Below are 20473 nucleotides of genomic sequence, written 5' to 3' on the forward strand. Positions count from 1 at the left end.
GAACGATTTTAAGATCCAGTTGGTGTATTGGTAATGCAGCCCGTCTTCTCGTGGCAGCTTCGGAACCAAAGTATAGAAAGTATTTAAGAATGTTCCAAACAACTTCATCAAATGGTGGTCAGTATCTCAAAAACACTAGTACATTTCGAGGTGGTGTTCGAGTTAAAAGCGATGTTTTCCAATACTCACCATTTCGGTTGTAGAAATCAGCCATTGTTATGTGTAGGTTATTTAATTATTATCGAAAAAGAGAACCCAAAGACAAAGACCAAAGACATAAAATATTTTACAGTTAATGTTGCATGCGTTTTTGTTTTTGGTTTTAAAATGAGAGTCCATCCAACACTCGTTACAGTAGTTGACCGTACGAAACGGACGCATGATAATCTTTATTCCAACGTATAAGCAAGTCACGTCCACTTTGATGTGGTCCTACGGTATCCTTACACCAGGTGTATGCGTGTTTTTTTTGTGTTTATTTTTTATGTTTGTAAAGCACATTACGGGGTGCCCCACGCCCCACCCCCAGGTCGAGTGGTGGGGCGAACCTCGTAGCTGAAAGACTGGAACTACCATTTTCATTACAAATCTACATACAGTACGGTACGCCCCTTACCGCACGTGACTGTCACGCGGTGCAGCCGGAACGGCCGGAAGCGGGCGAGAACCTTTTTCAACATTTAATTTCTCCTCCACGCAACCCGGAACCACCGGGCCTGCCAGGACCCAGCGCCTGCTTCTACAGATCGGTGTGTTTGATTATGTTTGTCGACTCTTGGAGGTTTTGCCGTCTCAGCAAAAGGTTGCCGTTTGATTGAAGCTCATTACTTTCGCACAAATGTTTGCGAGCGATATGTTGTTGCGGTGAACGGGGTTGAACCGTGGCCAACGGATGGACGGTGCTCGCATCCTGCACGGACCTCCGGTCGTTGGCGGGTGCGTTAGGGCTGGTGGTCGCTTGCGTTACCAACCGTAGCACTCGTTCCGGATGTTGATGACGGTCATTATGGTTGGATTGTTGAGGTGACCGTTTATTTTCGTCCTCGCCGTCCGTGGCCACCAGCCGGTGCTCACGTACGGCGCTGTGCTCGCTGCGGACACTGGCGTTGGGTCGCGTTGGACGGAGGCACGGTTCGAGTTGGTGATCTTTGTGCCGCAGACTGAACTGGACACTGTTCGCGTGTTTGCACATAGCCTCGGACACGGTCGGCAAGCGGGACCAGCACGAATCGGTATGATGCTGGTGTTCGTCCTGCTGGCGGAACCACCTGTTGTACACCTGCTGCGGATCGATCTGCCAGTGCTTGTGGAACGACACCGTATCCCGCCGGTCGAGCAGCTCCGGTGCGTAGTCCGATGGACGGGCCTGATGGAACAGGGCCGAATGGATCGGTCGGATGCCGAGTCGCTGCAGGCAGGCCGCCAGTATCATATCGTCCGGCGAGGATGCCGATGGGCACTCGCACGTTTGCTGCAGTGCGTCGAGAATGGCCACGCTCAGCACTATGCCACCGCCACCGGTCACGTAGCTGTAACCACCGTCCGGACCCATCAGATGGTAGCCGTACCGTTCGCCAAGGTACAAATCACGGTTCGCGTCGTAACAGCTCAGAAACCGCGCCAACGAGGCCGAACTGATGATGGAAGTGGAAATTTGGGTAGAAAGCAAAGAACATGAATGGAAAAAGTTGAAGCCAAAAAAGAAAAAAACAGAATTTGACTGTTGGATATATGATACGCATCAGCGTTGGAGGTTGGAGTTGCCGATACGGTTGGGTAATTCCACGTACTAACCGACCCCACAAGAGTCTAAATTGTTTGTTCACAAAAAGCCATTTGGGAGACGCGTTTCAGGCGGAACCGTACGCGGGCGTTAAGTGGTATGGAGCATTAAAGTCCTTAATTTCTGTTTTTTTAAAGCAAGCCTAAAGCAATTAGCTAAAAAACCAATTGCTGAAAAAGGTAATACTTTAATGGTTTGGTTAAAATATTTCATTATTATGCAAATTCCTTAATGTATTGGAATTTACATATTAATGAAAAACTTTAAAGCAGGACGAAAAAAGGATAAAAGTTCAGTTAATGTTGACTTTCATTATAGTACTCATTTTAATATTTAAATTTAAAACTATATTTAAATTTTATACTTTCAGCCTTGAGGAACTCGCGAAATCGGGAATCATGAATAAAAAAAAATGCTCAAAACAACCAACCACTTCCGGAACTCGTGCTGCCGGTTCCATACATCAAATCTGCCATCATGCCGCATCCTCCCATCGGAACCCGTTCGGCGGGGGGAGCATGGTTGAAGCAAAGCTAGTGGTCATTTTCACTAACCCATTCCAGCCCTTAAACAAAACTCCCCCATCACCCCCCTCCCCACAATAGGTCAAAATTATCGCCGGAAACGTGCAACCCGGCGGGTCCAAACGTGCGGTAGGTGTCAGTTTGAGTATTGCGCGTTGAATATTTCATGAGTGCCGCATTGGTACCCGTGCCGTATCGCTTCCCTGAAATAGAGGGTGGGTAGTGGGGTGGTGTAGTAGTCGGGGGGATGTGGGGGGGGGGGGGGTTGTAAGAACCAGACGGTAAAATTTACTGATGCCTTAAAGGATTTTTGATAAAGGATTGACTGTGGCACCCAAGCGGTGGTGCACCGGGTAAACCGGGAACCCGTTGGTCGAAGGATTTGTGAGCTATTTCAGAAATTATGCTTCCATAAATTGACCATCACACCACCCCACACCAAACCGTGCGATGGTGGTGGGCACTGTATGCACACAGAGCACCGAAAGCGATGATGTTCTCCTGCACCAAAGGCACCAACAAAGACTCCATTTCCACCTGTTTGCGACCGACTTTGCTTTTGTAATGGTTTAGTTTGTTATTCAATTGCTCTAGCAGGGTACTCCTGAGTATGCCTGTGATTTGTAATTAAGCGAAGACACACCGCCCTGTGTGCACTAATTGTGGGCTCTTTGCTCACATCAATCGGCATCCATCATACGACCAAGTTGTGTAAATCAATCTACTCGCTCGTAATTACATTTGAATATGTAAATGACATTTAAAGCTGCCATCCGGGTTGAACCCCTTACCTGAGGATCGTATCATCGTCCACTAGCATTACCCACCGGACGGCCTGGAGGCTTCCATTGTACCGAATTTCATCACCGATCAGCTGTAAAATCTCTAACGTCTTGGCACAGTGTCCCGCACTGGAGTTGGGCACGGATGTAGCAACGGTCGGGATCGATGGATCTGCAAGATGCATTTAACAACGTTCAACGATGTAACTTGTAACGATGTAACAACGCATAATTGGGGGGAACAACACCCGGAACAACGCATTCACTCACCATCAACATCGCTGAAGTACCGCAGATGCTGCACGTACTTGGTCCAAGTGTTTTTCAACGCAGGAACACGATCCTTGTGATACTTGCCACATGTTTTCACCGCAAACATGATCTGTTCGACATCGGTAGGGTTATCCGTCTGGTGGGATAAGCAAACGAAGTTGAATGTAATGATAAAATGAACGGTTATCTAAATTTAGGCGTTATTTGGTTATGAAAGTATATGTTGCGCCTTACGATAGGCAACCCGCGCTACAGTGTCGGAGGAACCGGTACGATACGAGTTTGTGGTTGATTAGCGCGGGTTAAAAGGTGAAAGTATAGAAAAAAAGACTAAAGTTAGTAGTAATAATGCTCGAGTGGGAAAGGGTCACAAAAGAAACCCAATTCGAATTAAGCGCAGTTGCGACTAAAAAACGGTTCCGAAAAACGGATCGTCCGAAAGGATACAGCATAAATGCGCCTAAAAGTAGGCAATGGAAAATAATCGCTCAGTAAATTCGTAAAGATTTTATATTATTTTATATAATTTTCCACACATCATTGAGTTCATAACAAATTTAATGGATGCTTCTGACATTTGATAGACGTGTGAATTAATGAAATGTCCATCAGTATTGCAGCGTGTATCAAATATGCTCTAGAAACAGTCCCTGTTATTGAAGAAAATTGAATTAAAGCTTGATGGTAAATGGCGACCTAACTTTATATATTTTACTTCCGACTACAACTTTAACAAATGTGTCTAGACTTACCAGACATATGCAGATATGGTAAAGGAGAGCAAAATTTTTTGGGAAAAATGTCTCAGTACCAACTCGCATGAGGCTTGGTCGGATTACCATGCACGAGTGTCTGTTCGTCAGCCAGTCTCATGTCTACTTCTGTGAGATTATGTGAAAGTTACAGAAAAAAATCTCCCTTCTTACAAATATCACGCTCGAAAGGATGAATACCGGACCCAAATACTATCATCACCCGGGGTAAACGGATGAGAACCACGTACGTACGGATATCCTTTACGGTTGTGACATTAAATAAGCTCCAAGCCAAATTAGGCATGTACGTGCACATGAAAGAAGGCTTTTGAGACATTTCACACCCCTTGTCCTTCCCTCTCTTTCTCTCTCTTTCTCTCACACATCCTCTGTTGCGTTTAATACTCACACAGCTGAGGCTGTCTTTCCCCATACGGTCTGCAGCATTTCCTGTCCCGGAAGCGTCCAATCCGGCACCATGAATCGCACAGCTCGGTAGCGCTTTGGCGCAAAAGTAGCGACGCGGCTGCAACGGATATCCCTGACCATGCTGCCACACGGCCAGCGCAAATTCGTGGGCCACATCGATGAAGAAATCGGACAGTGCCGGACGGGCGGCACCGTCCGCTATCAGCTGAACCAGGTGATCGACCAACGGCACGGTGAGTGCGATACCGGCCCGCAGATAGGGATAGAGAAAGCTGGAGGGATTTTTAAAAAATGCGAAATGATGAATTATGGTTGCCTCCCGATCGTACAGCGGGTACCCGAGGAATAGCTTCTGCGATGCGACGAACCGGTGGCGCAAAATGGTGAGGTGAGTTAGGGGCCAGTTGTAGTTGAAAAAGAGAGAAAGTGGAGGAAAAAAAAGTACGTTAGAGTAGTAATGTGAGTCAACACGTGCCAGCAGGCTCGTGCTGAAACCGACGTGATCATTTCAGGCGGGAATCCTTTCGTTCCGGTGACGGGTGTTTGGACACCATTAGTGAATTTAGCATGTGCACCGACTGAAAAGTGTTTGGAGCGCAAACGCCAGAAACTATGCAATAATTTTATGAGTTATTAGTGTCAGTAAAAGGCCTTGACGATTTGAAAAAATTGTTCCTAAATTGTCTCTGTCAAAAAAGACGTAAATATGATCAACTTGTGCAGTGATTGCATACCTTCAGGCGCTTTAAAGGCTTTTTATTTCTTCTACACACTTTTCAAACCGCTTCACACACCACTTCGGAACGGATGGATCCCAGCACCTCTACCCCTACTCTCCCCCCACATGCCATCACCTACCTCCCGGTAATCCTCGCTGGCCAAATGGTGCGCTAATAGACTCACGTTGACGTGGCTTTGCTCCTCGCACACGATCAACCAGCGGGCGGTCCGGTGCGTCGACTTCAGGATGGCCGCCCGGATGTGGCCAAGGATCGGTGTAATCGCCCATGCACCCTCCTGCTCGGGGAACAGTTCGTGCGTGAGAAACACGCTATCCGGCCGGTTCGGTGCAATTTCCTGCCGGAGGTGGAAAGTGGTTGAGAACCAACAAAACAAAAAAAAAACGTTAGCTTAGAATGGATACCACCAGCAGCAGTGCGGTAAGGGAACATTATTAAATTTACGCTACTCCGACACTCAGGTTTTTAAGGGATGGCAAAAAAAAAAACAGGAGAAAATGGTGACCATTATGAAACGCGTACCAATTTCTCCGAACCTCCCAACGGGGTAGGATAATCAATTTTTGCATATTTTATAAGCATCACGAAATGCATCGTCCCAAAAAAATTGTGTTCGCATCCCAATACCGGCGCGGGATGGATTCGGTTCGAGTGTTCCCGCAATAAATTGTGGCCAACACTGTATGTAGATAACGGAAACAAAAACTCGCTAGCACCCCCAACCCCTCTCCCACGAGCCAGGGTGGATAAAAAAGAGATCCATTCAGGTATGATAAAGTACAAAAAAAAAAACCACCAGCCACCCGCACCCTGCCCTAGTTTTTGTGGCCCGATGGTCCCCAAGTGTACCATTTGCTATGAGCGTTGCTGAGGTGGAATAAATTACGTTAGCAAAACCCTTCCCTCGGGATCTCTTGGGCTGTGGGACGCTTTGTTGACAAATGTGGGAGGAAAACAGTGTGGCCGCAAGTTTCGCAAGTGAACAAACCACACCAGCATCGGTACCGGGATCCGGAACAGGTACGAATTAAACGATTCGGAAAGCATAGTGCTAAAGGCATAACAGGGCGTGAGGTAAAGTTGCGTGTGTATTTGGTTACAAATTAGGAATGGTTCGGTGTTTGATGAGAGAGAGAAAAAAACCGGGAGGGAGGCAATTGATTTCTGCGGTACTGATGCAATTGGGCATCGGCAGTATTGACCATTAAGGCGCAACGGGGCGACCGTTATGAGCGGTACGGTACAATTAAGCTGTGAGATATTTTTAACACGATTCAGCATATTGAATTTCTACACACGGCAATATAAACATACACACACACTCACTCAAACCCAAATTGGGTTACGTTTTTGATCGAAATGCAATAAATATTATCGATCCACGCGAATGCCCGCTGGGAGCGTTCCGTGGATAAAATATCAAATGTTGTGATAATCATTCGCGTTACAGTTGCGGTATTACAAGTGGAGATTATTATTAATTACCAAAATAATGATCTGTTTCATGTGCTAGTTATCCGGATTGGGATGTTCAGCCGAAAAGACATCGTGCGTTGCAATAATTGCAACTGTTAAATTAAACATAACCCTTGGCAGTAACGGTATGTATTACACTTGCATACTTTTAGGAGTAATATCATCGTAAAACTCTTCAGTGTGTAGGAAAAGTAACAGAACTATTTTATGCTTAACTTGTAAAAGATATTTATTTTAACCCAATAAAATATTGCATTGAATTTTTTTTAGAATAATAAAATTTTTAAATAATTTGTATAATTTAATATTATGACATACATTCCAAAATAACAATAAGATCACTCCGGGAAAATGTGTGTTCCAAGACCAACCTACTACGATGCGGTTAATTTATGACATATTAAACATACAAATGTGTTGCACGTAAACAGTATAAAAAAGGCCTCACTGAGCAGAACTAGCTTAAAATGTAATTAAATTCAACTTCACTTGGTTTGCTCCCATTTTATTTCGTTTTTAAATTCACATCTTCGCGTTGCAAGTAACTTTAAGTACGTACGGTACGGAGGTTTACGCTTGGGACGTTCCAGGCGGCCGTCTATTCGTACTCACCTGATCCAGTTCTCTTATCTGCTCGACGATGCTTCGCTTCAGATGCCGGGCCCGTGCTGCATTGAACCGGGCCGGTTGACTTAACACCAGGAACGATAATTCATGGACGGCTGTAAATAATACGGCATGCGAAAAGGTTTCCCGAGTTAGCGAGTAGTTTTAAATTTTCTCTCTCGTTTTTTTTGCCACCCTGGACCAGGACCTGTACGCTTCCCGATAGTTTTGGTACCAGGTACAGCAGACAATGCTTTGTTTCACTTGAATTGGATGGTGTTGGAAGATAGTGTTTTGGGGATTGTGAAAGAAAATGGAGAAAAATCGGATTGGAATGCACAAATCTCCGCTAGTTCTTAGGGTTTGCAACACGAGGAAAATTCTGTAAGGAAAAGACTCCATCTCCTGAAAGGGTGATTTCAACTATCGGAATGAAGGGAAAAAGATAAACTGTGAATAAGGTACTAAAGAAAAGCATAAGGTAAAAATTGGTAAAAAACTACACAACCGATCAAGATAAGAGTTAACAAATTATAGTGCCTACTAATTTGTGGAACGGGTTATATGTAGTTAACCATCTGCATGAGGATTTCAGCCCGGTAAAAAGAATGAGACGCCAATATGAAATAAGGATAAGCTCAATGCTTTGAGCATTAACGTATCAATTGCATACTGCCAGGCGTTATAAACCGCAACTGTCAACAAAGTGACAGAGCATCAAGAAGAGTTAGAAAAAGAAATATTGTTTATTTGTAATCACCCTAGTTGATGTGTTTTATTCAATAACTTTGTCCACTAGCAGGGTTCCTTGGTTTGTTTTGTTGTCTTTATCATAGCCGCATCTGCTCCATTCCGTTTGTCCATAGTAACTGAAACTGCATTCCGCTGTTAGAAGCAGCTGGCAATTTTACTGATTTTTTCCGAAGTGAAAAAACCTCCTTTCCAGCAATAGGCAAGACTTTAAATCTCCGTGATTCAAGGAAAGGAAAAATTTACGGCACCGTGTGCGCATTTGGTCGAACTTTCAATGTGAAAAGTTGCACCGTTCAGTGCGGGAAAATTTGGCAAAAGTGCAATGGCGCTGGTGCATGACAGGAGTGTAAGTTTTCGACACCCTGTGCCAGACCGTTCGCCCAAATCGTCCTAAGCGTGGCAACGATCCAAAGCAAAGAAGACGAAGAGGAAAAAAAAGCGATCCCATATGTGTTTCGGGTGGAAAATGGTTGTTAAAGTTGCGATTAAAACTAACGCCATCGGTTTGAGGAGGGAGCATGTTCCGGAGGCTAATTCGTGCTGTTGCCTCTGTTGCTGCACATCCCCTAGAAGGTGAAGATAGTGGAGACAACATTCCATGCCAGACTAATTGTGGTTGACTTCTAGCACCGGGTGTAACATCTGCAGCGCTAATGGACAGGAGTGAGGAGGACGAGCGAAGGAGCGGTTGTTTGCACACTTCATTTACATTTGACTGCAGAATGAAGTCAAAAACTTTACCCCTGCAAAGTTAATGCTGACTGTTTATTTAAATTGCTTTCATCCGACTGGTGTGCAACATTGGCCAGCTCACAGTGTACCATGTGGACTCTTGGTATTTTGGGCAGTTCGTGTGCACTTCATAGAATTGTTGTTACTTTATCGAATGAAGCCTATCGAACGACGACGCTTTTGCACAGCTGCAGTTTTAGTTAATTAAGTTGCCCACTGTTTGAATTTTCATTAGTGTGGCTATGGCATACGGCTGTAAGGTGCGGTTTAACTTGTAATAAACACTGTTTCTAAATTTCTGATATTTGTTGTGTGTTTGTACTTGTTTTCGAAATCTATTTGAATTTATGTAAAATGCTTTTTAAACTTTTGTTTTATAATAATAAATAGTGTTTGTAAGTGGCTCACTGCTTCAGAGTGCCTAAAAGTATGCAATCTGTATGACAAATTGGTTTCGTTTGCATCTTTTAGGAACTTTGTTAGGAAGCTATCAAAATTCTTCACGTAGCTTAAGTGAAGTTTATGCAATAGAGCATCTACAGCTCTTAGCTACTGTAAATATTTTAAAGGTGAATATTTACCTACCTCTTCGTCAATCATGTATTGATTTGCAAATAGAATATCGCTTTAAGCTGTGCAGCATTTGAAAGATCTGCAGTATCTTAGAACACGTTCGATCATACGGTGAACGTTTCGCTCACCCACGTTTCTTCAGCATCGTTTAAACATTATCATACCATCTTAAAGAAGATGCCTTTGGGCATCGGACAGTATTATTTATGCAATAACGGCAACACACGCAGACGAGACGGTCGACGTCATGTGTCAACATACGTTTGTCGGAGGGGCTTGCACCTGCACGAAACAGGCGAGCAGTTTGCCGATGTGAAGCAAAGGGCCTCCCAAACCATCGGGGATGTTACTGGGTGTGCAGATATACCACAAAAGATAGCCTGGAGCGGAAAACTCTCTTGCGTTAGACACGCAGACACTCGACAGGCGGGATAAAGTATGAACGAAAAGGAAGGTGAATATGAACAGAAATTAGTGCAAATTAATATCGATAAAATTATGCTTCCCAATCCTGGGGGGCTCACGATGCTTGAAGGACGAAGTTTAAGCCTGCGTGTGGACAAAGCCCGCGGGCAGCGGGCGCACGAAAGCTTTCGGAAAACGATCAGTTTTCCGATGGTCCACATTTGGCACAGCCCGGTGGGCAAAGTGGAAAAAGTTTTACATAGGAATAACCAGATCCGCACCAAGAAACACAAACAGCACCGGGTGAAAAGAAAAACCGCCCCGCACCGTAATGGTTCCTGGGTATCTCCGGAGGGAGTTGGAATTATCATACCATAGTTTCGTAACGTACTCCTAGCAGCACTTTCGGAACACTCGCTGAAAAGCGACATCCGACCTACGAGTACGAGTGAACAGTAGGGCTCCAGCAGCATGAAGCACAACACCGCGTGTTCCATGCTCGTTTTCTGCAGCCCACCGGTGGTCTAAAGTCCATTAAATGGAATCGTAAACGCAGACGATGTCCCGGTGGCAGGCTCATCATTATGGAGAACGCTGCGTTCGGAAATTTGTAATTGTGAACGGGGTTTCAGGGAAGGATGGATGGCAGGATGGTGAAATTGCGCCGGAAACGTGTACGGGTAAGATCGGGAACGATGCGTTTGACAGGTTTGTTCGCCGAAACGGTTCTGTGTGGAGGCATTTAAACGTTCTTTAATGTTCCTAATGGTGGGTTCAGTTCAGCTATTTTTGGACCCACATGTTTAGCATGTTGTTGGTTAATGTGAAGCGCAGAAGGTAATGAAAGATAATTTTGCTTCACTTACATTAATTTCATAACAGACGTAAATATATAAATTGAAATTCAAATTTTTGAACGGACAACATTTTTTGGGGGTTTGAAAAACATTAACATAAAATGTTTAAAAACCACAAAAACATCAATTTAAATTGACAATTTTAAAATTTGTTACGCATTGCATACTTTTAGGCGTATTATACATGAAAGTTTGATGGCAGTCAAGGTTAATTTCATTCGAGTTCAGACTAATAACTCTACATGGTGGAGTTGACTATACAGTCTTTGTATTTGAAATTAATCTGTAATTGTATTATTTATTTCCTTTATTACATACTTTAATTTGTGTGATCAAAGACGGTAAACCATTGTCTTAAAGAGCCTAAAAATATGCAAATTGCATTACAAAATGTCTCTAATCAATGTTTGTTGCATGAAATATTACTGTTGTCGCAAGGACGATAATTAAAAAAAAAACAAACACACAAAGAAAAGCCCTTTTCAAATCGCAATTTAACAAAAGGTCAAACAAAGAATGACAAAAAAAAGAATCGATTAAAATATTATTCATTAGAAATCTGCTCACCTCTCAGCTCTTGTCAAGTGTACAATGAAGCGTGCACAGACAAAAAACCCAACGTTTAAACATTACCCTGGTCCGTCACAAGCTGTAGACCCGCAAGCAGCAAAAACAAACAAATCGGGGTCCATCAAACAAACATAAAAAAAAAAAACCCCACACACACACACTCACATAAATCCCATTTTACAATCAATGCACCCATTTTACTGCAACTGGCGAACAAGAAATGGCCAGCCATTATGCCACTGACAGCACAAAGCGTAAATGCTACCAACAGTTTTCCCTTTTTTTTGCCAGCGTACCAGCGCAACGAATAAAATTGCAGCTAAAATGGCTTGTTGGTGAAGTTGTACAACATCTCCCGTTTGCCCACACACTCTCACCACACCATCCCTAATAATCTGTTTCACGCTGGTTTATTTTTTGGGTTGATCGTGGGAGAACTGGTGGATCATGATAGAAAATGATAACCGATAGTTTTCGGTAATCGTTGCAGACATCGTACCGAGAGACGTGTTCTGCTCATGAAACCGAAAATGCGGTGCGGTTTGTGTATTAGTCGGCGAAAAAAAAGGGAAGACTAAAGCATGTTGTACATGAGCGTATGACGGTATCAATTTTCATTAAAACTTTAAATTATTGCAATCCGAGCTACTTTCGAATTAACTAAGGTGGTGGGTTACGTTTGCTGGGGCGAATATTCACGTATCTCACCGTGAAAGGTGTGCAAAACGGTTGGAAACTTTTTGAGCTTTGGATCGATTCTCAGCCGTTTAGAAAGTGTGATACAGAAGGCCTGAAGCGTAGCAATGGTTGTTGGATTATGCTCATCGAATGTATGCGGCCTCGAGCGCAAGATAGCGCCCGTGCATGCAGTAACAAGATAAGGAACAAAATTGAACTGTTTCATGAAAGAAAAATGTGGTGCATTCCTGCTGAACCGTTCAACACCAATGCGTTCCATCCTTTTGTTGAAGGATATATAAGCAGCAGCACACATGTTTAAGGCACCCCGAGAATATTCCGGCACCGGCAGATAGGCAGATCCGAAAAATCAGCCTCATTATCGCCCGCATGCAACAAGCATCGGCCTGTCGGGGGGGAGGATACGATCTTGACGGCCTTATCCGTGCTTGGGGTAAATTATACTGCAAAGATGCGCCCGGGTTGACACACCTGGTGGTGCTTCCACTAAAGATAATGGCCATGCTAAATTATCGCTTCGCTTACCATTGCCTCGAAGCAGAAAGCCAACGACGATGACGTTGTTGCGGTGACGATGATGATGATGATGATGAGGATGTTACCGAATCTTTTATGCTGACATTGATTTTGAGATAGTGAGGGTAGTGGCTGCATCGGAAGCATAGTGTCGGTAGCAGGGCATTTTTTTTTATAAAGGTATGAGACCTTCTGGTCCTTATTGCCCGTTCTGCATGAGAGTAGTAGTTGTGGAAGGGAGAACGATTTAAGGTATTACCATTCATCAACTAGGTTGTGCAAACATATAGTGATGGTAACGATAGAGAACCGGTGCCGAAATATAACGAAAGACGATGATATAACGTTATTGGGAAGGAGGATCTGCTTGTCGTTTCATGCCTGAGGTGGAATAGTTGAAAAAAGTTTTCAGGGTGCCGTTTATTTGAAAGTTTGAAGTGAATGATGCTATATTGCAATAAACAATTGAAGTATTATTTATTCAATGTAAAATAATTTCACTTAAAAGTGTTCAAATAAAAAGAACAATATTTTTGTACTTTTATACGACCTAATGATCGACTTTTGTTTTCGAGTTCGTACGCCTGAAAATATGCAATACGCTTTAAAGGTACTTTGAAATGCAAAGGAATTTGCTGACCTGTTAATTAATTGCTTAGCGCGTATCAAAACGTATCCTAATTCCACGAAGATCACCCAAAATATTACATTAAAAAAGGGTTTGCATACTTTTAGGCGCTGTGGGTCTCTACGCTACAAACTGGTATTAAGGTGAGGCATCTGGTACAGAGGGATCGTTGATGTTTTGTGAACGAAACGTGAATTGCTTTAGGCTATTAAGTAAAGTCTTGGTAAAGAAAATAATCTTCATACTTTTAGTATTTAAATTGTTTTTGAACAGTTGGAACTATTCTATTTGGGAACATGTGTCCAATGTTGTAGTAAACTTCATGAATGCATATCAATTAATACCTCCCTGCATACTCTGTGCAGAAATGTATGTAAACAAATGACATAGTAGCTCATTAAAATTCAATCTAAATCCCAAATAGATGTATGTTTATATTTCAATCGTTGCGATGCACCCGTTCAATTCCATACGCATTAATATTTTAAGAGCCAATCAAAACTGTGAATGTAATTCGATAGATTTGCGAACCAATCACTTGCAGCAGATCGTGTTATAATTGCACAGGTAGAGTTCCATCACAAAACGGTTGAATAGTAACACATGTTTTGTTGCATGCTTTTGTTACATGAGCACTGCATCAACCATTTTATGGACACACTGAATATTTAGCTAGCAATTTTAAACGATGTTGCAGTATTGCAACTGGACATTTCGATAACTTTTAAAGAAAAACCAGGTAGATTAATGGTAATCTCAAGCTTAAATAATTGAACATAAAACATCCCGTTCTCTTCAAGGCGGCAAGGTGTTAATTGTGGAGTTTACTTGACTAAGTGGAACTACCCCTGTTCACACTTGCGCTTATCATTTGCAAATCGCAAAAACATTAAGCGAGGATTAAAGGCATCATGTACCTCCGTCACCGTAAGTCGCTCCAAAGGAAACTTTAAACAGGGTAATAGAGGTGAGGTATTTATTGCTGCTACTTGTAAAATACCGTAATTAGAATAACAAAAATAATTACCATTTCTCGGCTGGCGTAAAAAAAACGGGAAAGGCAAAAAAAAAAGAAAATGGTCCGCTTTGTAACGCCTGCCAGCAACAGCAGCAGCAATGGTTCCAACCCTCCCATTCGTGTGAGTGCATTGCTTTGGTTTTCCTTTTTTTGCGCTGTGGCCGTGGCGAAAAGTGCGATAATAAATTCATTCAAATTAACATATACCGCTTAATCTTGAGTGTTTGCAAATGTGTGTATGTGTTTCGTATGCCGGGGGGAGCTTTTGTGGGGCTTCGCTACGCCTGTCACCGTTTGCGAACACTAACATTGTAACTGCAAAAAAGCGTGCCCACGAAGCTACGATGGGAACCAAGGAAAAAAGACCCCGTGAAAAGCGGCGTAATGAGCACCAACCAACGTGAATGCACTTATTTTTATCATTATTTGTATCGTTGGCTCCATGTATCCGTTCCGTAGTTCTGCTTTTGGCCGCACCAAAGTACTTATAATTTAATTTAAAGAAGCTTTAACGGAAGTGCAATAAGCACCCAATTATATTATTAATTGTTTTTGTGTAGTTCGTTGCTTTATAAAAAAGATATTCATTTTGATAATTTTGTTTCGCAGATTGCAGTGCATCAAATCTGGCCATATACTAAAATCTTTTTATCCTTTCCTGAATCGGAAATCCAATTTTTTTTAAATAAGTTTCTTCTATACAACGCCTGGAATTATGCAATAAACCATTCATAATGACAATCAGTTGGAGAACAATTAAGAATTCGCTTATCTAACGGCCACAACACACTAATTGTTGTTTTCCAACGTTATAGGTTAATTAAAAAAGGTAAAAAGTATGTAGCATAAGCTTAGGCGTTTTACTTCCTTTCAGATTATTCAGTAGTCATTCATCAAAAAAAGGGCACTATGTAATAAATATGACATTATGATTTAAAAGTGCTTATTATATGGGAAATGACTAACAACGCACTACCGAACCGTGACCGACTAGGCGCTGAAAATTAAAAGCGTTAAATCGCAACAGCAGAAACACCAGATTCGCCTGTGCACGTCCGTTTTGATGTTTCGAAAACCAGCGGAAGTCGCACAAACACATTTGCACAGCCGCTAAACAATTGGAAAATCATCCAAGCCACCGGTGTGTGTGTGTGGAGGGTTGGGGTTTCATGGAGAAAAGCAGAGGGTAATCAGCAGAACTAGCAGAATTGCTACCCTGGCGGTGGCGTGGTGAGCCCTTTGGGCAAGCTTTCATAACCATCCGTTTAGCAAACGGGTGGCAACGGGATGGTGTGACAAAACCGGGGTGAGAGAAAACGGTGGCAAGCAAGTTTTCATATCCCCGTGTAAGCTAATTGAAGTGGAAATTTATGACCGCAGCACCCCGAAATAAATTGTCAACGAGCGGAAAATTTAGTGCGGCCTAGAACGAATGAAGCAAAGCGCTTACCGTGAATGGTACGCGGGGAAAAATGTGTCCCTCTCTTAGGTTTCCCACCTCCGCGGCACGGCGGCCCCACACCATTACACCTCGTTTCTTGTGAATTGGTTTCTATGTGACGCTCAAGCGAACCAGGTGTCCACAGACGCAGTGCACGCATCCTTTTTTCGACCGTTCCGACCGGAACGCCCTGGTAAGGGAGCCGGTGGAGGCGCCCAGTGGTTCACGGTTTGTCATAACGAGCATTTTCCGGGGAAAGCAGGAAAATTTACCATCACCGCACCGCAGGGTCACCACCATTCCACCCCGTGAGGCTCCGCGTTTGCGTGCCGGGGTAAATTATTTCCTTCCATGAAGTGTACGGTAAACGAAATCAGAGTATTTGCGCGAAAGTTACCGGTTTCTGTACGCCGTTGTTCGAGTAGAATCGAGGAAAAGTGTAACACTCGACCACAGGTTGTGTTTGCACCTGGGTGGTGCTGGTACAGCGACAAATCAGCACGGACAACAGATTCACCGGCAACAGACCACACGCCCATCCCGTTACACTGTCGCGAAACGCAGACGCGGTTCGATGACAGGGTTCCCGAGGCCGACTTTTATGATGTTAATTATGACTGCAATAAAACATGTAATTAAAACTAAAAAGTATAATTAGCTCGAAACGTTCCGCGTGTGCGGCTACGGTGCGCGAATCGATTCCTGTCGCCTTCGCTACTGGAACGGTTCGGTACAGCGCCTAACGCGTGCTTCCGTGCATTTCCCGTGCTGGGCAAACGCTGACAAGGAAATTTAAATCTCCTCGCCCCAAACTTACTCCCGCGCACTCGTCCAGGTCCCCAGGTCGATTATGCAACCACGCGCAACTGCAAGCTGCAACTGGAAGCACAAAGACCCTCAGCACTTGTTAGATCGGGAGGAAAAGTTTTGCAAGCGAATTTGCATTTCCAGCCTGGCTGGGGAGAGCTTTTATGATGAGGCGGTCGGAGTAGGCACTTTAATAATATTTCGTGAACCAATTCCATAGCTGGCAAAAGGTGGGTCGGCTGTTTACTGCAATGTTGCTGTCATTGTTAACTGTATGCAGGTGCAGTGAGTGAGTTAGTTTGTTTATGCTTGTTTGTAGTTAGCCTCAAATTGTCGGCCCGATAATCATAGCGTATACCGTTTGGGGGGAAAACTTTTGCATGAGTTGGCTGGCCTAGTGGAGCTTCATCAGGACACGATAATTCGACACGATTGGCTCGAGGAACAATTCTTGTGCCGATGGACACAGTGTTTTAACACTTGTAATCCGCGAGGATCCTATCCTTAAAAAGAAAATTACCCCAATCATTTCATGTTTACTAGTAGTTTACACTTAAATAACAAAAGTTAGTAAAATACTGTACTTTTCCGTAAAGAAGATGTACTTTTTTTTGTTGAAAATTGGCCTTTGAAAACAGGGGTGCATGATACACAACATTTAACAACATTAATGTTTCAACATATTATTTAGTTTATATTCAAATATGTCGACGATGACAATGGTTTCTTTGGAAGTTTGGAAATTGTTTTTATTTACGATTTTTTCCCAAATGTTGCAACAACCTATTATGTTTGGGCTTCACTATTAAAAACTTTTGACGTTGATCGTTAACTGACTTATGTTTAATTGGTTTTAAGTTTTATTACTTAATTAAAATCATCTTACTTATTTATTACAAAAAATGCATAATAAATTAATTACATCAATTTAACACATAGTTGCTCCTTAAATGAAAAATGCTAGAAAGAATTCATAGAAATATACATTCAAACATCTGTCAAAAAAAGACTTAAAATATAAATTACTATTTACGCCTGCGGATATGCAACTCGCATAATTTAAAATCTGTTTTAGGATATGTTTATACTAAGCTTTTCATTGTCTACGTTGTTTTGAAAAGCTTTCGGTTGAGGTGATTCTTTTCTTAAAAGCACTATGATAATTTTACTTTACAAAGCTCAAAAAGAGGTAAAATGTATAACAGGTGGGCTGATAATTGTTTGGCCTAACACATTTATCGCGCTAGAAGATTTTTATCCATATCATATTTCGTTTGTACCAACCTTCAAACGAATTCTGTCCAAATTTGACAGCACTCGGGCCACAACCTAATGAGCTAGAGCAATTTGTGTGACGCAACTTTTGTGTTTTGCGTAATCATGGAAAAGGAGGAATTTCGCGTGATGATAAAATATTAGTTTTTGAAGGGGAAACATATAGTTTAAGCCAAAAATTGGCATGATGAAGAGTCTTTGGACACTGCTCTACCAAAATCAACCATCAAATATTGGTATGCTAAATTTAAAAGTGGTAAAATGAGCCCTAAGGACGGTGAACACAGTGGAAGCCCAAAAGAGGTGGTTACAGAAGAAAACATTTAAAAAAATCACAAAATTATTAAGAACACCCATAATGTGAAGCTGATCGAGATAGCTGACACCCTAAAGATGTCTAAGGAACGTATTGGACATATCGTTCACGAGTATTTGGATATGCGATAGCTCTGTGCAAAATGGCTGCCGCGCGAGCTCACATTTGACCAAAAACAACAACAAGTTGATGATTCGGAGCAGAGTTTGGAGCTGTTTGAGCGAAATAAATCCGAGTTTTTGCGTCAGTATGTTACTGTGGATGAGTGTTGGCTTCTCCACTTCACTCCAAAGTCCAATAGACAGTCATTCAAGTGGACTGGACGCGATGAACCTGCTCCAAAACGTGGAAAACGCAACAATCAGCTGGCAAGGTTATGGCGTGAATTTTTTGGGATTCGCAAGGAATAATCTTCATCGATTATCTTGAGAAAGAAAAAACCATTAACAGCGACTATTACATCAAATTTTTGGAGCGATTGAAGGACGAAATCGCCAAAAAACGGCCGCATATGAAGAAAAAAAAGGTTTGTTTCGTCAAGACAACGCACCGTGCAACAAATCAGTGAAAACAATGGCAAAAATTCATGAATTAGGCCACGAAATGTTTCGCCATCCACCGTATTTCGTAGATCTGGCTCCCAGTGACTAATTCCTATTCTTAGATCCCAAAAAGATGTCCTCTGAGAAGAAATTTTCGTCGGATAAAGAGGTGATCGCCGAAACAAAGACGTTTTTTGAGGCAAGGTGCAAATATTACTATAAAAATGGTATCGAAAAATTGAAAGACCGCTATAATTGGCGAATCACCCTTGAAGGGACGTATGTTGAATACAAAAAAAAATGTTGGCCAAAAAAAAGTGTTTTACTGTCATAGGCCAAACAATTATCAGCCCACCTGTTAGGTAAACTTCAGTGGAATGCTTTTGCTTTTGTGTGATATCTACCATCTAAGCCTTGCCCTGTACATGCTGCTAATGTCCCACAGGGAGATGTCACGGCATCACAACATTATAAGTTTCTCGTTACTGAATAGTTTCAGCTTATAGGCACGAGTAGTATAGACACAAGTAGAAACATCACAGCCCGAATATGGTACAAACATTCTTCAAAACAAAAGAAAATCCATCGGATACCCAATATGAATGTGACGAACAGTGCTCGAGTGATGCCGTTTACGGTGAAGTTACAACAATCAGCACTCAGAGAAGGGATGAAAATGTCCAATTAAATGGCACTGGTGGCTGTGTGTTTTAAAGCTTAGAAGGGATAAGTGAAAGCAATGGAAACAGTCAGAGACATTACGTAGAAAGATAAAAGAAATGGTAAAATAAAGGTACAACAAATGAGAAAATCATGTACCATAAAAACAGAAGCGTTGGATTAACTCATAGTTTGGAAAATAATAGTTGTAGTAACGTAGCAAAGTTTTGTATTTGTTTTTATCCAACGGCGTTAATTACAATTTTAAATTACTTTAATAAATAACTTACAAACGGATCGAATCCAGTGCAAGGTACAGCCGTAAAAACAAGTACGCCCATAAATGATAATGCTCATCATCGTACCGAATGAATGTCAAAGTAATTATTTTTTTTACCGTTTGGTTGTTTGTTGAAAAGTGTTTGTTTTTGTTCGTTTTTTTCTTCTCTTCGTTGTTTGTGTTTGTCCGGCATTGGGACCAGTAAAACCACACACCGGAGGTAATGCCAAAGTGCCATAGCGTTACAGTAATATGGCAAACGGATGATCCTTGACGGTTTCGTCATGCCTTTACCCATGTACACTCCCCGTCTCTCCTTCTAGCCCCGCGCCCCATACTTACCCAGTGCAGGCGCGACGGATGATGGTAGCTGCAATAGCAGCAACACCGGAAGCAGCAATGCAACTCTATACATAATTGATTCGATTACGGGTCCAATTCATTTTCCACACTACCGAGTTTTCACGACCGTTTCGTCCTTCCGATGTTCGATGTGGGAGTGTGTATGTTTTACGGTTTGTTTTCAGTGTTTGATGTTTGGTCGTGATTTAAACCGTAACCCGCCGCAATCGTTCGTTCGATGGCGGGGCACACGTGCTGAAACGTTTGTATGTGTGTTTTAGTAATGCGGATGCATGTATGATGATGCACTTTTTCGATTTTTTCGATGCACTTTTTCTGCTGTGTTCAAGCGTTGCTCGTTAATTTCACTTTTTAACGGGGTAAATAATTAAAAATAATTATTAAATCGAAAGCTTTTAATTTCCCTACACTCACACAAGTATGCTTGCACACTGTCGCACCCATTATAGTAACAGACGACACACACACGCATGGTACCGCAACAAAAAAAAATGGCCTACTGAGATACTTTTATGGATTCACCATTGAATGCTTTGATTGGTGTTTCCCGCGCTTCGGTAGCGTACGGTTGGAAAAGGTCCCAAGGTGTAGAGAGGATAAGTTGTCACTTGTGGTTACTCGGTACACTTGAGTATCGTTTGCTTACGCCTCGCGGAAAATTTATACTTCT

The 20473-nt window shown here is 42.4% G+C and overlaps 1 protein-coding gene across 1 annotated transcript; it reads right to left on the bottom strand.

Annotated features, from left to right (window-relative positions):
- Positions 1-382: 382 nt before the first annotated feature.
- Positions 383-19986, bottom strand: LOC128303767 (beta-1,3-glucosyltransferase). Its single transcript, XM_053040827.1, has 7 exons — positions 19783-19986; positions 7375-7484; positions 5405-5623; positions 4527-4898; positions 3360-3498; positions 3099-3261; positions 383-1634 (listed from the first exon to the last, which is right to left on the bottom strand). The coding sequence occupies exons 1-7, from the start codon at positions 19853-19855 to the stop codon at positions 740-742; spliced, it is 1971 nt and encodes a 656-aa protein (XP_052896787.1). The 5' UTR covers positions 19856-19986; the 3' UTR covers positions 383-739.
- Positions 19987-20473: the final 487 nt, after the last annotated feature.

The sequence above is a fragment of the Anopheles moucheti genome, chromosome 3 (assembly GCF_943734755.1).
Source record: "Anopheles moucheti chromosome 3, idAnoMoucSN_F20_07, whole genome shotgun sequence".
Taxonomy (NCBI): domain Eukaryota; kingdom Metazoa; phylum Arthropoda; class Insecta; order Diptera; family Culicidae; genus Anopheles; species Anopheles moucheti.

Bases quoted from the DNA above. Each gene is read 5' to 3' on its own strand.
- LOC128303767 (XM_053040827.1), bottom strand. From the start codon at position 19,855: ATGTATAGAGTTGCATTGCTGCTTCCGGTGTTGCTGCTATTGCAGCTA. The intron at 7,485-19,782 runs GTAAGTATGGGG...TATTATTTACAG, and splicing joins ATCCGTCGCGCCTGCACTGG to CCGTCCATGAATTATCGTTC. The intron at 3,499-4,526 runs GTGAGTATTAAA...TTATCCCACCAG, and splicing joins GGAAAGACAGCCTCAGCTGT to ACGGATAACCCTACCGATGT.